The sequence below is a fragment of the Erythrolamprus reginae genome, chromosome 3 (assembly GCF_031021105.1).
Source record: "Erythrolamprus reginae isolate rEryReg1 chromosome 3, rEryReg1.hap1, whole genome shotgun sequence".
In the NCBI taxonomy this organism is placed as follows: Eukaryota; Metazoa; Chordata; class Lepidosauria; order Squamata; family Dipsadidae; genus Erythrolamprus; species Erythrolamprus reginae.
The window spans coordinates 55,178,623-55,194,280 of record NC_091952.1 but is presented as its reverse complement, the minus strand read 5'-3'; the positions used below and the strand labels follow the sequence as shown (position 1 = coordinate 55,194,280).

At 42.2% G+C, this 15,658-nt stretch overlaps 1 protein-coding gene across 27 annotated transcripts in view; it reads left to right on the top strand.

Annotated features, from left to right (window-relative positions):
* The window catches only part of LOC139163957 (biorientation of chromosomes in cell division protein 1-like 1), a 102,164-nt gene that overhangs the window by 33,697 nt on the left and 52,809 nt on the right, over positions 1–15,658 (top strand). For 19 of the 27 annotated variants that reach the window (XM_070745347.1, XM_070745352.1, XM_070745358.1 and 16 more), the window contains exons 4-9: positions 2,401–2,510; positions 4,277–4,326; positions 11,476–11,583; positions 12,329–12,472; positions 14,146–14,250; positions 15,421–15,543. In XM_070745347.1, the coding sequence (XP_070601448.1) occupies positions 2,401–2,510; positions 4,277–4,326; positions 11,476–11,583; positions 12,329–12,472; positions 14,146–14,250; positions 15,421–15,543 (640 nt within the window). The remainder of the gene's footprint in view (positions 1–2,400; positions 2,511–4,276; positions 4,327–11,475; positions 11,584–12,328; positions 12,473–14,145; positions 14,251–15,420; positions 15,544–15,658) is intronic. The other 8 variants (XM_070745373.1, XM_070745372.1, XM_070745355.1 and 5 more) reach the window with 4 other exon arrangements.

Below are 15,658 nucleotides of genomic sequence, written 5' to 3'. Positions count from 1 at the left end.
TTTTTTGCTTCTTCGCTGCCCGCGGGGAGCCTGGAAGCCCTGCAAGAGCATCTGGAGGGGGCAGTAAACAAGACCGGCTCTTGGTCCCTTGAGCCCGCCACCGGCGGTCTTGTTTACTGCCCCCTCCAGACGCTCTTGCAGGGCTTCCAGGCTCCCCGCGGGCAGCGAAGAAGCAAAAAAGCAGCACTCTCCCGCTCTCTCTCTCCCTCACCGGTGCAAAAAAAACCGAACGGAGGCGGCGGCGGCGAGCTCAAGGAACCAAGAGCCGGTCTTTCTCCGCGCTGAATTGTTGCAGCTTCTGAGGCCGCATCCGCCTCCAGGCGAAGGGATCTCCTCGGTGGGCGGCCTTGGTCCCTTGGCGGAGGCAGAGGCGGCCTCAGAGGCTGCAACAATTCAGCACCGAGAAAGACCGGCTGTTGGCCCCTTGGCGGAGGCAGAGGCGGCCTCAGAGGCTGCAACAATTGCCTCTGAGGCCGCCTCTGCCTCCGCCAAGGGACCAACAGCCGGTCTTTCTCGGTGCTGAATTGTTGCAGCCTCTGAGGCCGCCTCTGCCTCCGCCAAGGGACCAACAGCCGGTCCTTTTCGGACCGAGGCCGCCCACCGAGGAGATCCCTTTGCCTGGAGGCGGAGGCGGCCTCAGAAGCTGCAACAATTCAGCGCGGAGAAAGACCGGCTCTTGGTTCCTTGAGCTCGCCGCCGCCGCCTCCGTTCGGGCGAAGGGATCTCCTTGGTGGGCGGCGGCGGCTGCAGCTTCAAGGGACCAACACCCGGTCCTCGTTGAGCTGAGCTGAGCTTCCTTTGGCTTCCTTCGAGGCGGGAGGTGAGCTTTGCAGCTTTGCATCGAAGGAAGCCAAAGGAAGCTCAGCTTGGGGGCGGGCCTGAAGCAGCCACCGCCGCCTACTCCGTCCCGGGCTTCGGCTGCACTGGGCAGCTCTGGCGGGCGCAGGGCAGCAGGGCAAGCCGCGAAGGTGGCGCCGCCAAATGTGGGTCGAGTGGGGGGGGCACTAAGCAGTAGCCGTAAGGCGGCGGTGGGGCGGTTGGCTGCAAGGCACCGGCGCCGGCCGCTTGATGTGTTACGTACATTGCTGGCGCTGCGCTGGACATGGGGCTGGCACCTCCGTCCCGGCCCAGCCAGCGGGCCAGTGCCAGCCCAGGCCCAGCGCAGTGCCAGCAATGTACTGCGACCCGACGTTGGTGCCACTGTCTTGGAGCTTCTGCTTTCAGCCGACTGGCTCGCGGCGCGTTGCAGGGCAGAAAAAAAAAGAAGAGAGGAAGGAAGAGAGAAGAAAAGGAGAGAGAGAGAAGGAAAGCATGAGAGAGAGGGAGAGAAAACAAGTGAGAGGGGGAGGGAATGTGAGAGAGAGAAAGAGAAAAATGAGAAAATGATGGAGGGAAAGAACGAGGGAGAGGGAAACAAAACAAATGAGACAGAAGGAAAAAAAGGGAGAGGGAAGAGAGAAGTGGGAAGGAGGGAAGGAGGGAGGGAGGGAAAGAAGAAGAAATGGAGGGAACAAGGAAGGAAGGAAGAATGAAATGAATTGAGGGGTGGAGGAAGGAAGGACTTTTTTGGGGGGGCGGTGTAAATTTAAAAAAAAAATTCTCTCAACATACATTCAAACAATACAATGTACCATCTAATTTTCCCTGAATAAAATGCAGTATTTTGTCAGTAACTAATATCAATCATGAAAAAAGTTGCAAAAGTTTTTTTTTCTAATGTTGTGATCCAGGTACATACTTTTCTTTTAATTAAATTCCCTCCTTAATGTTCCTTCTAAAAGTACAACACCAATTATATTTCTAACTTAACCATTATGCCAAAGTGCTTTCTTCTTTCTTTATATATTTTTCTATAAATATTTTTATATATTTTTCTATAAACCAAGAAAACCTTGTATAACCAATCAGATGTTAACAAAAGAAAATTAAAAACAAAACATAAACATATATGAATCTCAGACTTCTTTCCCCCCCCCAAATAGTACGTTCCCATTTTGTTTTTTACATTAAAATAAGGTATGTGCAGTGTGCATAGGGATTTGTTCATAGTTTTTTTTATAGTCCGGCCCTCCAACAGTCTGAGGGACAGTGAACTGGCCCCCTGTGTAAAAAGTTTGGGGACCCCTGGACTAAGGCCTGCAAGAATCTGGTGGGATAGGTGGGTGAAATAGATGCAGGATGCTGCAGTATCCCAGAGGTCAGTCATATGAGTTAACACCGGCAGAAGAACTTCAGTGGTCATAACTTTGAAAACTGGCTTATAAGTTGTTCTTGGCAGAGCTGTCATAATTTCAAATGGTTGCTAAGTCACTAGTTATAAGTCAAGGACTGTCGGTATTTTTAACAGAAATGAAGCCAAATACCATACAATGAAGCCTATGTTTGTTTGTACTTCTGCAGGTCCTACAACATTGGTTTTGATAATTGCACCCGAGGTTCCTATCATAGGGGTCCTTACCGTGGTCGTTCTTATTCAAGACCTTCTGGAAGATCTAAAAAGACCTCAAAAGGTTTGTGAGAGTTAAGTATGTACTTCAAGCAAAAGAGAATGAAAGAGGAGGAAGCCTCCAAATGGTATAGAAGAAAAGTAATTTACTAATAAGTGTAATCATATAACAATACTATATCCTTTTCATTATCAGCAAAAATATGTTACACACACACACACACACTATAATACGCACACGCGCGCGCACACACACACACACACACACTATATATATATATATAGTATATAGTATATAATATTTATATTTACATAATTATATTTACAGCAGCACGAAGCTTACAACTTCAGCCTGATGATGGTGAATGTGAAGGGTGGCACCATTTCGGCCTTGTTCTGGCCTCATCAGCTAGCCATACCCTTACTGGGATTTGATCCTGGGGCTTCTGCCTTGTAAGGCAGAGAATTAACCTCTAGGCCACCAGATCTGATCCCTTCAGTTTTGTATCAGGGAGGGACTAAATATTTTTTCTGTTGGATCACCCTGGTATATTGAAGGGACGTCACAGCTCTTTTTTGCCTCTAGGCCCAACCCGTGGCTAGCTGATGAGGCCAAAATAGCGCTAATCTAATCTCCCTTTATTTTAAAAATTCAGCAAAAACATGTGATACATACAGAACATAGTTTGTTGGCTATGATGCACGCACGCACACACACATACACACTGCTCAAAAAATAAAGGGAACATCTAAACAACACAATATAGCTCCAAGTAAATCCAACTTCTGTAAAATCAAACTGTCCACTTAGGAAGCAACACTGATTGGCAATCTATTTCACATGCTGTTGTGTACATTCAGCTTTGTACAGAACAAAGTATTAAATGAGAATATTTCATTCATTCAGATCTAGGATGTGTTATTTGAGTGTTCCCTTTAGTTTTTGAGCAGTGTGTGTGTTTGCGTGTGTATAAAACCATGGATAAGAATGTAATGAAAATAGAGAAGAATCTGTAGACATTGCCAAAGAAGATAAATGAAAATATAAATTGATTTTTATAGAAATCTATTTACCAAATACATAGCTGATATTGCCTTAAAACTGGTAGGTGTTATAGCACATGCACTAATGGACTGTCCATTATTACTATTACTTCCATGATTTCTCAATCCAGGATTCATTCTTTTTTAAAAAATATCATCAATCTGTTAAGGAAAGCATTTACATTTTAAGGGAGGAACCTTCCTTTTCCTGGTTCCAGGATAGTAGTCAAAACAAATCTATTTCTTTTCACTCTTTGGATGGTTCCTCTCCTCTACTAGATTTAACTTTCAGCACAACAATATATATATGCATGAATGAGATCCCAATATTCTTTCAGGTACAGTCATCCCTCGTTTTTCGCGGGGGATGCGTTCCAAGACCACCCGTGAAAAACGAATTTCCGTGAAGTAGAGGAAATATATTTTTTAATGTATTTAATGAGTATTTGGACTTTTAAAACCCACCCTTTGCATTAAACAGTCCTTCTATAATGTTTCTCAGCTGGAACTACATGTGATATCCTACCAGTTTCTTTAATAGAGTACAGTAGTACTGGAGAATGATTTTATGAATTTTTAATGGATTTAAAATTTTCAATGGATTTAAGCCCCCTTTGAAAACCCTTGAAGTAGCGAATCCGTGAAAGATGAACCGTGAAGTTGCAAGAGATTACTGTACTCTGAAAATAATAATACCATATAACAAAGCTTTTCCTAATGTTTCACTTACCTCATGGAATTCATTGGGAACTTCTTACTTTCATTTAACTGTTTCTCTTTTTGCAGGAAGAGGTAATTTTCAAAACTCATCAAGTTCTCCCTTCATCAATGCGCCGGTAAGAAATAAATAATAATGCTTCAAGAACAGTGTGTATTTTTACACCAAATATATTCAAACAATTTCCTATATGTACATTCATGGATATCTGGGGAGGAAAGGGAAGCAAATCCTGAGATGTGCATGATAGTACCTCACTTTTGACATGATTTATGTGCATATCTCAAATTCACTATGCAATTACATAAGCACAGTATTTGCACCTCATTTTGATGTAGTGTTGTTGTGTACACCTTTATATGCCAATTGGCAAACACAAGCAATCTTTTGCTCATGCAAGAAGGAAAATACAATGCTGGTGTCTCATTGGGGAATACTCAAAAAGATATAAATGAAGACAAATGCAGTTTAAAGCTATATATAGTATTATGGCAGCTTGTGACTATGAAATAGTTGTTTAGATCAGTTACTATTGCTTTTTTAACTACTTCCCTTTTCTATGCCCCAAATAATTATGTTTCCTAATGTTTGGAAATTACAAACAAAGCCAAATAACTGTTTCACTTAATGAAGCTAGACATAAAGGCCTACCAGATTTTTCAGAGTATAAGACACATCTTAGTTTTTGGGGAGGAAAATAGGGAAAAGAATCTGCTTACCTGATATTCATCTGGCTAGCATCCTTAGTCTGGTCCGTTTCAGCACATTATTTTATCTCCTGGTAAGGGCTTTTAAAAAAACCTTATTTGGAGAGAGTAACAATGAAAGAGCTTGCAAGCCAGTAAGAGCTGGGAACATTGTTAGCACCTGGTTAGGTCTAGAAAGAAACATTTGGAGCAAGTTAGAGCAATGAAAAAAACCCTGCAAACACTTAGGGCTTGGAAAGCATTCTTAGCAGAGAGTAACAAGGAAAGAGCTTGCAAGCCGGTAAGAGCTGGGAACATTGTTAGCACCTGGTTAGGGCTGGAAGGAAATATTCTGAGCAAGTAGAGCAATGAAAAAAACCTGCAAAGACTTACGGCTTGTGTTATACATACTCCTGGTCAGTTGGAGGATGATGAAGAACTTGAGGACTCAGATACAGATAGTGTTTATGAATTAGGGGTGGGCCCGGGGTTACAGGTAGTAGAACAGGTGCGAGGCCAGCCACAGGATGTTGCTATGAGTCCAGAATCTAGCGAGGAAGAATCAGACGTTCGCTGGGTCAATCCTAAATTCAGAAGGGTCCAAAAACGTAAGGAACAGGTGTTTGGAAGAAGATATTAAGGGGAAGAATGGGTTAAATACTGGAGTGATGTACAGTCATACCTCGTCTTACAAACCTAATTGGTTCCAGGGGGAGGTTCGTAAGACGAAAGGTTCGTAAGACGAAACATTGTTTCCCATAGGAAACAATGTAAAATCAATTAATCTGTGCAACCAAAAAAAAACCCCCGCAAAAAACCCGCTGCCGCCCGGCTGTCACCTTTTAAAACAGCCTGGGGGCTTCTCAGCGACCTCCCGAACGCCAAACGCCAAACCCGAACTTCTGGGTTTGGCGTTTGGGAGGCCGCCGAGAAGCCCCCAGGCTGTTTTAAAAGGTGACAGCCGGGTGGCGGGGCTTCCCAGCAGCTTTTGCCGAACTTCCGGGTTCGGGGTTCGGGAGGTTGCTGGGAAGCCCCCCAGCCCGGCTGTGACCTTTTAAAACAGCCAGGCGGCTTCCCAGCAGTTTCCCGAAGCCGAACGCCAAACCCGAACTTCCGCGTTCAGCGTTCGGAGGCTGCTGGGAAGCCCCGCCACCCGGCTTTCACCTTTTAAAACAGCCGGGCGGCTTCTCAGCAGCTTCCCGAAACCGAACGGCAAACCCGAACTTCCGCGTTCGGCATTCGGAGGCTGCTGGGAAGCCGCGCGGCTGTTTTAAAAGGTGACAGCCGTACTGGGGGGCTTCCCAGCAACCTCCCCAACGCCGAACCCGGAAGTTCGGCAAAAGTTCGGGGTTCGGGAGGCTTCTGGGAAGCCCCCCAGCCCGGCTGTGACCTTTTAAAACAGCCGTGCGGCTTCCCAGCAGCCTCCAAACGGTTCAGAAAAAATTTGCCTCTTCTTACGAACTTTTTTCGTGTTACGAACGCCAAACCCGAACTTCCGGGTTTGGCGTTCGGAGGCTGCTGGGAAGCCCCGCCGCTCGGCTGTCACCTTTTAAAACAGCCGGGGGCTTCCCAGCAGCCTCCCAAACCCCGAACTCGGAAGTTCGGGTTTGGCGTTCGTAACACGAAAAAAGTTCGTAAAAAGAGGCAAATTTTTTCTGAACCCCGGGTTCGTATCTCGAGTTGTTCGTAAGACGAGGGGTTCGTATCTTGAGGTACCACTGTATTTGGTACGTCAGGGGGTCAGTGGGGAAGAAGGGTGGAGTTTCAATGTTGTAGGGCTAAAATGAAAGGTGTTTCCGTTCAGCTCCCAAGCAAGCAAATGCATTCTGTGTTATTTTACAGTCATTTCTGCTGTTTTTGAATCATGCTATGAGTACATAAATCTTGTTAAACGGAGGAGGCTGGGAGGAATGCATGAAGAATGCAATTAAGAAAGATAACGGGAGGAAGAGGAATGTGCTAGTATGAATTGTATTTTGAATACGGAAGAGAATAAAGATGGAGTTTCTTTGTTTATGAAATACTGCATTTAGTAAGAGTTATTTGTAATAGCTAAAGTTCTACCAGAAACCAGAACAGCTTGGAAAACATTATTTGCAGACAGTAACAATGAAAGAACCTGCAAGATAAGAGCTGGGAAGATTGTTACCACCTGGTTAGGGCTGGGGGAAAAAGCTTCAAAAAAAGATGTATTCAGACTATAAGACACACCTGAATTTTCAGCCTCTTTTAGGGAGGAAGAAGGTGCGCCTTATACTCCGAAAAATATGATGCGTAAAATAGACAACAGGTAGTCCATTTGTTTAGCGACTGTTCAAATTTACAATGGTACTGAATAAGGTGACTTGGTTCAGTCTTTGTGCTTACTACCTTTTCTCACCCGTTTCTCACTCTTAGCAATTGTTGCAGTATCCTTTTGGTCACATAATCAGAATTCAGACACTTGACAACTAAGCATATATTTTTATGATGTTTGCAGTGTCCTGGGGTCATGTGATCACCTTTTACAACCTTCTGACAAGCAAAGTCAATGGGGAAGCCAGAGTCATTTAACTATCGTGTTACTAACTTAACAACTGCAGTGATTCACTTCACAACGATGGGCAAGAAAGGTGGTAAAATGGGTCAAAATTCAACTATCTTAACAATGGAAATTTGGGGCTGAGGTGTGGTCATAAGACAACCATTCATTTAGTGACTGTTGTCACAATTACAATGATACTGGAAAAAAAGCAACCTAGGATCGGTCCTTGTACTTGTGACATTGCAGCATCCCTATAGACAACTTATCAAAGTTGAGCACTTGGCAACCAGCAAGCATTTGTGACAGTTGTATCCTTAATGGGTCATGTGGCTGCCACTTGCGACCTTCCTAGCTGATTTCCAAACAAGCGGAGTCAATGGGGGGGAAACCAGATTCGTTTAACGATCATGTAATTTAATGATTATGTAATTCACTTAATTGTAATGATTCATCTAACAATGGTGGCAAAAAAAGGTAATAAAATCAGGAGAGCTTCACTTAACCTCCTGGTTTAGTAATGGAAATTCTAGTCCCAATTGCGGTCGTAAGTCAAAGACTACCTATATAGCTGTAGTGTTTACAAGAAAGTAATGGTGTGGAGGCACATAGTGGAGTGATCTACTTTTTCTCCGATACCTTTTATAAACTCTGTATTATCCTATATCACCCATTATTGTTTGTCTTTTGCACTCTGTATTTCCTTTGCCTACCTATTTGCAGCCTTACCTTCTACTGACCTTGATACATATACACAGTTGCTTTAATCATGTCAGCTTCAGAGTTGACACATATTTTATCTCCTAGACCAGGGGTGGGCAATTAATTTTGCCATGGGGCATGAGAAATTGGGATGGTTTTAGAGGGCCGGACTAATATAATTAACTCAGTTCTATCCAATATTGTATATACTAAGCAAACAGCTTTACCTTTGGCTTCAGTAAATAAATATTTAGAAGTCCATTCCTTGTTAAAAACTCTGCATTCTCCATCAATCTTTTTTTTTTAACATTAGCCGCCATATTTAAGGCCTCATCACCTCAAGATTCGACTACTGTAATGCTCTCTACATGGGGCTACCTTTGAAAAGTGTTCGGAAACTTCAGATTGTGCAGAATGCAGCTGCGAGAGCAATCATGGGCTTCCCTAGGTATGCCCATGTTACACCAACACTCCGCAGTCTGCATTGGTTGCCGATCAATTTCCGGTCACAATTCAAAGTGTTGGTTATGACCTATAAAGCCCTTCATGGCATCGGACCAGAATATCTTTGGGACCGCCTTCTGCCGCACGAATCCCAGCGACCGATTAGGTCCCACAGAGTTGGCCTTCTCCAGATCCCATCGACTAAACAATGTCGTTTGGCGGGTCCCAGGGGAAGAGCCTAATTAGTTTTAATTATTAGATCTGTGTTTTAATTATTAGATCTGTATTCTACATTGTTGTTTTTCTATTATTGTTGTGAGCCGCCCCGAGTCTACGGAGAGGGGTGGCATACAAATTAAATAAATAAATAAATAAATAATTAAAAAAAATTAAATAAATAACAGCTAGCTTTGGCTAATTCTTCTGATGGGAGTCCCGATTCTCTGCCCAAGTGTCAGAAGAACAGAGCACTAGTAGCTGCTGCAGGGGACAGGGGAGGAAACACGTGGTATCTGTGTACCACTCCTATACTGCTCACAGTTAGGGGATTTTTTTGGCACTTACCACTCTAAAGACCCAGACCCTGGCCTTACCTAAACACCCAGACCCACTCTACAGGCCCCTAATTGTTTGCTTTACGGCAACACAGTGCACCACAGTCACTGCCCTGGAGTGTTTGCGTGGTTTCTGTGCTTGTCCGCTCTCGGTAGGTGGTCGTAGTCCACTCCAGTGCAAAGATGAAAGAGCTCACTGCGCCTGCCAGGACTCCTCTGGTTCCTACTTTCCTCATGATTCAACAGCAAAGCAGGAACTGGAGGAGTCCCGGCAGATGCGGTGAACGCTTTCATCCTCGCACTGGAGTGGACTCCGACCTCCGCGGACTGGTCACAGATAGGAGGCAGGCTGGTCACAGACAGCGAGTGGGCCGGATACGGCCTGTGGGCCGCCCCTTGCCCAGATCTGTCCTAGACCCAGATGGCGAACCTCTGGAGCGTGTGCCATAAGTGTCACGCAGAGCCATATCAGTGGGCACACAAGCTCAGGTCTGAGCTGATATTCGGGCCTTCTGGGCCCACTAGGAGTCAGGAAATAGCCTGTTTTCAGCCTCCAGAGGGGATGGGGAAGCCTGTTTTTTGCTCTTCCCAAGCTCCAGGGCCTTTCTAAGAGCCCGGGGAGGGCAAAAATGGCATTCCCTACTAACCCGGAATGGCCCATTTCCCAACCTGGGAAAAGGCTTCTAGAAAGGCTCCGAAGCTTGGGGAGAGCGAAAAATAGGCGTGCCATTGCATGCCGAGAATTGGAGGGAGGCTGGTCATGCATGCATGCATGGTGACTCCTGCATGGAATTATGGGGGTGTGAACACTCATGCATGCGCCCCCCTGCCCCTCTTTTTGGGCACAGGAACCAAAATGAGGACCCGGATTGTGGGGGCAATATGCGGGCTCTGTTAAAAAGTGCTATTGCTAAAATGTTGTAAGCCGCCCTGAGGCTAAAGAGAAGGGCGGCATAAAAATTGAATGAATGAATGAATGAATGAATGAATGAATGAATGAATGAATGAATGAATGAATAAATAAATAAATAAATAAATAAATAAATAAAATGATTCACCATCACTGTCCTAGACTTACAGGTATGTTTATATGACCTATAAAGCCCTTCATGGCATCGGACCAGAATATCTCCGAGACCGCCTTCTGCTGCACGAATCCCAGTAACCAATTAGGTCCCACAGAGTGGGCCTTCTCCGGGTCCCATCAACTAAACAATGTTGGTTGGCAGGCCCCAGGGGTAGAGCCTTCTCTGTGGCGGCGCCGACTCTCTGGAACCAGCTCCCCCCAGAGATTAGAACTGCCCCTACCCTCCTTGCCTTTCGTAAACTCCTCAAAACCCACCTTTGTCGTCAGGCATGGGGGAACTGAGATATTTCCCTCGGGCCTATATAATTTATGTATGGTATGTTTGTATGTATGTCTGCTTAATAATGGGGTTTTTAAAATATTTTAAATTTTAAATTGTAAATTATTAGATTTGTCATGAACTGTTTTATTGTGTTGTGAGCCGCCACGAGTCTACGGAGAGGGGCGGCATACAAATCTAATAAATAAATAAAATAAATAAATTATAGGAGTTGATAGATGCCAAGGAAAAAACATGGAATATTCTTGGCAGGCATTTCCAGGTGCTAAATCAGATCAATCTCCCTCACTTACACAAACATATATAAGCTAAGTGTGGAGACAGGATGGAAGTTAACTCTGGTTGGCATACCACGGGGTTGCCTGACATCCTGTGATAAGGCACCAGATCAACAATTAAGTTGATTAATTACACCCCACATACATACTTATTTCCTTAAAAGGAGAATACTTCCTTATCAGTTGAAAAACAGCTCTGGAGAAGAACTCCATAACTGCACGTAGACAATGGACCTTTAAGCAACAACATGAATTGATCACTCATTGCCTACGAGGCAATCATAAAGGCCCCCCATGCATTAACTAACCAATAGGATTCTGTAAAGTGGTTTCTTAATATCCAATGAGATGTAACTTGATGACTAATGGTATGCAAGTTGAGGATAATAAAAAGAGGTGCCAGGCTTTGTCCTGGAGAAGTGCCTTCCCACAAGATGCTGCCTCCTGTCTCTTGATTGACATCACTAAGAAAAGCTAGGATGGGATGGGGCCTCCATTGTAGAACTACAGAGAAGGGATTCTTTTTACAGTTCCTGTTAGCAGAAAGGACATATGGGTATACATTATCTTTAATCAACTTTCTAGCACTTCGTTCTACAACTGTGTTTATTGTCTTGAATCCTAAATAACCTATCTGATCATTAAGTGCCAGAACAATAAAAGCAGAATATCTGTATATAATAAATACCCATCATGTGAGACTCTTCTGTTGCAGCCAAAGAAAACATTTAAGAAAGTGAAAAAACAGCCAGAAGATTCCAAGAAATTTGAACAGGACAAGGGAAATACTGCAACTTCAGTGGAGAAAGATAAGTCATCCAAGGTAATAATAGGAAAAGATTTAAAATATTTGTGTAGTAAGATCATGAGCTTCCAAACCATAAACAGATGCTGGCAATGCTAATTTCTATACTTTGTCCTAAAACAGTGTTTCTCAACCTTGGAAATTTAAGATGTGTGGACTTCACATTTTAAATGCCTGGGCAAAGTTGATTTTAATTGGATGCATAAAAATATACGGAGAGATATTCCTTAAGGCTTTTAGGTTTAAAAATGTTCAGTTCTTTAAAAGTAAGTTCTTGTATCTTGAATTGGATTTGAAAACAAGTAGCTAATCAATGTTGTCTTAAAACTGGTCCACCTGCTTCTTGTCTGTGTGACTAGAGGTTTAGTTACTGCATAAACTTCTGTGCATATTATAAGCTTCAAGGATTTCCAGGAATAGTCATAGTATAGGAATAACACAAGGAAGAGGAGGAGGAGAGGGAGCAGGGAGGGGAAGTGAATTCTGTTCAAATCATTATTCATATTCAAATATATGGAAAGTTGATCAGCTTTAATTTTTTTGAACACTTTTAGCATATTGGTGACTGGTTGATAATATAATTTCCATAGAAAATTTCTCAAAAGTGGGTCATACATATTGAAGTTTTATGCATTGGTGATTTCGGTTTTAATTGAGAGGGGATTCTCTTTTCCTAGTAAAATGACAGATTTTGTTCTGGGGTGGGTGGGCAAGGTTTGCTTTTAAAATCTTTTCCACGTTCTAATCTAAATAAATGCTGCAGGTCCAACCAAAAGATAGTCAGCTGGATGAAGTGTCTCCTACCCAGACTGACTCTGTTGCATCTCCTAAAGCTGTTGCAGAAGAAAAACCATCATCTGGAATTACAAAAATCTCTCCTCACATCCAGAATCAAGACATTGTGTTGGTATGGACCATTTCTTGCTTTTATATGTTATTTTGATGAGATTCCCTGTGATAACATCGGACTACCTTTGAAAAGTGTTCAGAAACTTCAGATCGTGCAGAAGGCGGCTGCGAGAGCTATCGTGGAGTTACCTAGGTTTGCCCATGTCTCTTCCACACTCCGTAGCTTGCATTGGCTGCCGATCAGTTTCCGGTCACAATTCAAATGTTGGCTATGACCTTTAAAGCCCTACATGGCATTGGACCAGAATACCTCCGGAACCGTCTCCTGCCGCATGAATCCCAGCGGCCGATAAGGTCCCACAGAGTTGGCCTTCTCCGGGTCCTGTCGACTAAACAATATTGTCTGGCGGGCCCCAGGGGAAGAACCTTCTCTGTGGCGGCACCGGCCCTCTGGAATCAACTCCCCCCAGAGATCAGCACTGCCCCCACCCTCCTTGTCTTTCGCAAATTACTTAAGATCCACCTATATCGCCAGGCACGGGAGAATTGAGACGTCTCCCCCAGGCTTTTATAGTTTTATGTATGGTATGCGTATGTTGCATGGTTTTTAAATGATGGGTTTTTTAGATGCTTTTTTTTCATATTAGATTTTTGTTACATTGTCACACTGTTTTATTATTGTTGTGAGCCACCCCGAGTCTTCGGAGAGGGGCGGCATACAAATCTAATAAATTATTATTATTATTATTATAACAACACTGTTGTTGTGTCTCATTAACTCTACTTGCATATTTCTTTGATTTTGTGCTATGAGTATTTGTACTTTGCTTTATTTTCTCAGTGTTTCTGACAAAATTATTTAACGTCTTGCAGATACGGAGTAGAATAAACATTATAACTTTCTGATTCCCAAAAATCTATTTGATTTTTAGCATCTACTACCGTAGTATACATCTTCATTTTCTTTAGAAGAAGATTTCTGATTTGCAGGTGTAATTTAGTAAGGAATATACTGTGTCTAGAATTTGAACAACAGTATTCCTTAATATTGGATTAGTCATTGTTTAATTTATGTTAAGCTTAAAACTTGCACCTTCCAAAGTTATGGTTGAAAAATGCCTGATATATAGAACTTAAATAATACAAAATTATAATTAAGTTGTTGTTATCTAGTGATACTTAAGATTCATGGCTATTTATTTTCTTGCACGATTAACACAAATAATATTATGTGTAACTGTGTAACAACTTCAAGAATCTTATAAGAATAGAATAGAATATAGTGTTCCCTCGATTTTCGCTGTGGTTGTGTTCCGAGACCGCCCGCGAAAGTCAAATTTCCGCGAAGTAGAGATGTGGAAGTAAATACACCATTTTTGGCTATGGGCAGTATCCCAAGCCTTCCCTTAACACTTTAAACCCCTAAACTGCAATTTCCCATTCCCTTAGCAACCATTTAGATTATTACTCACCATGTTTATTTATTAAAGTTTATTTAAAAAAATATTTATTAAAGACAGATGAAAGTTTGGCGATGACATATAACGACATAGGGCAGGAAAAATTGTGGTGTAGGGAAAAAACTCACAAAGTATTTTTTAAATTAATATTTTTGAAAAACCGTGGTATAGACTTTTCGCGAAGTTCGAACCTGCGAAAATTGAGGGAACACTGTACTACAGTACTTCCCTTTGGATCCTGACACAATCTTTTCTCCTTCTGGGCCTGTAGAATGAAAAGGAAGTAAGAGAAAGCAGACAAGTGGTGCAACCTAAGGTATTAGTAATTAAAAAGAAAAAAAGAGCAACACCAAGAACTGAAAAAAAGGTTTTGAAGGTAATTTATAATAAAAATTTCCAGATACTATGTGAAATATCTTAGTTATATACATGCTTTCGATTCTGTGAACATTCATATGTATGCATAGACATCTGTGGGGAGTAAAGGAGAATATTGTCACATGTCCTAATGTTTTCCCAGGAATGATGAGATTAAGTACTTCTGTAAGTTTGCACTTTTTGTTTTTCACTGGTCTGTGTTTGTGAGGCTGGTTATTTTGTTTGTTCCCTTGTAAGAATATTCAGATTGCCATGATTTGAAATAATCCGTGGGTGGGCAGTCTTAATACAGATTTCTAATGAAGAACTAACTTTACTGAACTAGTTTGAACAACAAATTCCTTTAATTATATTGAAAAACACATTTGCCAGGTCTGTTTCAAAGAAAAGTAGTTGAAGCTTTGTGATGAATATTTGAGCTAATTTTAAATATGGGTAGTAGTAAATATTTATTACTTTGATGTATTAATAAACCAGTTATTTAAATGATTAAAATATTTTCATATCTTTTTTATAATTGCTATTGAGGAATAGTGGAAAATACATTATTTGCAAAATCATTTTGTGGTTGTTGCCATAGTTCCCTCTAAGCTGAGCAGTGAGCAATCGCTCACTTAAAAATCATCATCAACTCAGAGTTTTCCAAACCTGCCCAGAGTCCGAGAGGGAAAGAGTGAGAGGGAAGGAGAGAGAGAGGAAGAGAGAGAAACAGATAGAAAAAAGAGCGGGAGGAAAAGAGAAAGAAAAAGAATGGGAGTAAGGAAGAGAGAAAGAAAATCAAAATCTAGTTTGAAACTAGCTCAACTATTTAAGTGGCATTTTGATATTGATAGTTGTCCTATGGGCTCACTGTTATAGACACACGGTACAGTATTTTATTTTGAAATTCTCTGAGGCAAAACTGGGTGGGTTTTTTATTTGTTTGTTTGTTTGTTTGTTTATTTATTTATTTATTTATTTATTTATTTATTTATTTATTATTTCTGTGCCGCCCAGTCCCAAAGGGACTGCCGCTCAGACACTATACTTTTCCGCCCCCCCCAAAAAAAATAAATTAGAGGGAACACTGGTTGTTGCATGTGTCTTTGAGGGATTGTCCCTTGTTTTATCTTTGGTCAATACCTGACTCTTCCCAATTCTCAAATTTCAATCTTTCTTTTCCCTTTAGCAGCAAGCCAGCCAGTCTGCACAAGATTCCAGCCATGTTTATTCATCCTCAGCTACAAAAATACCATTCCTGTCAGACAATGCTGATGATGATCGGCCTGAGAGAAAAGAAGAACTTGAGCTGGTAATCAATTTTTTTTTAAAAATGCCACGGGACAAATTATTAAAAATCAGGAGTGTCTCGCAGGACATCTGGTCACCTTACTGTAGGAAGGGTTAACCCCAGAACATAGAAACTG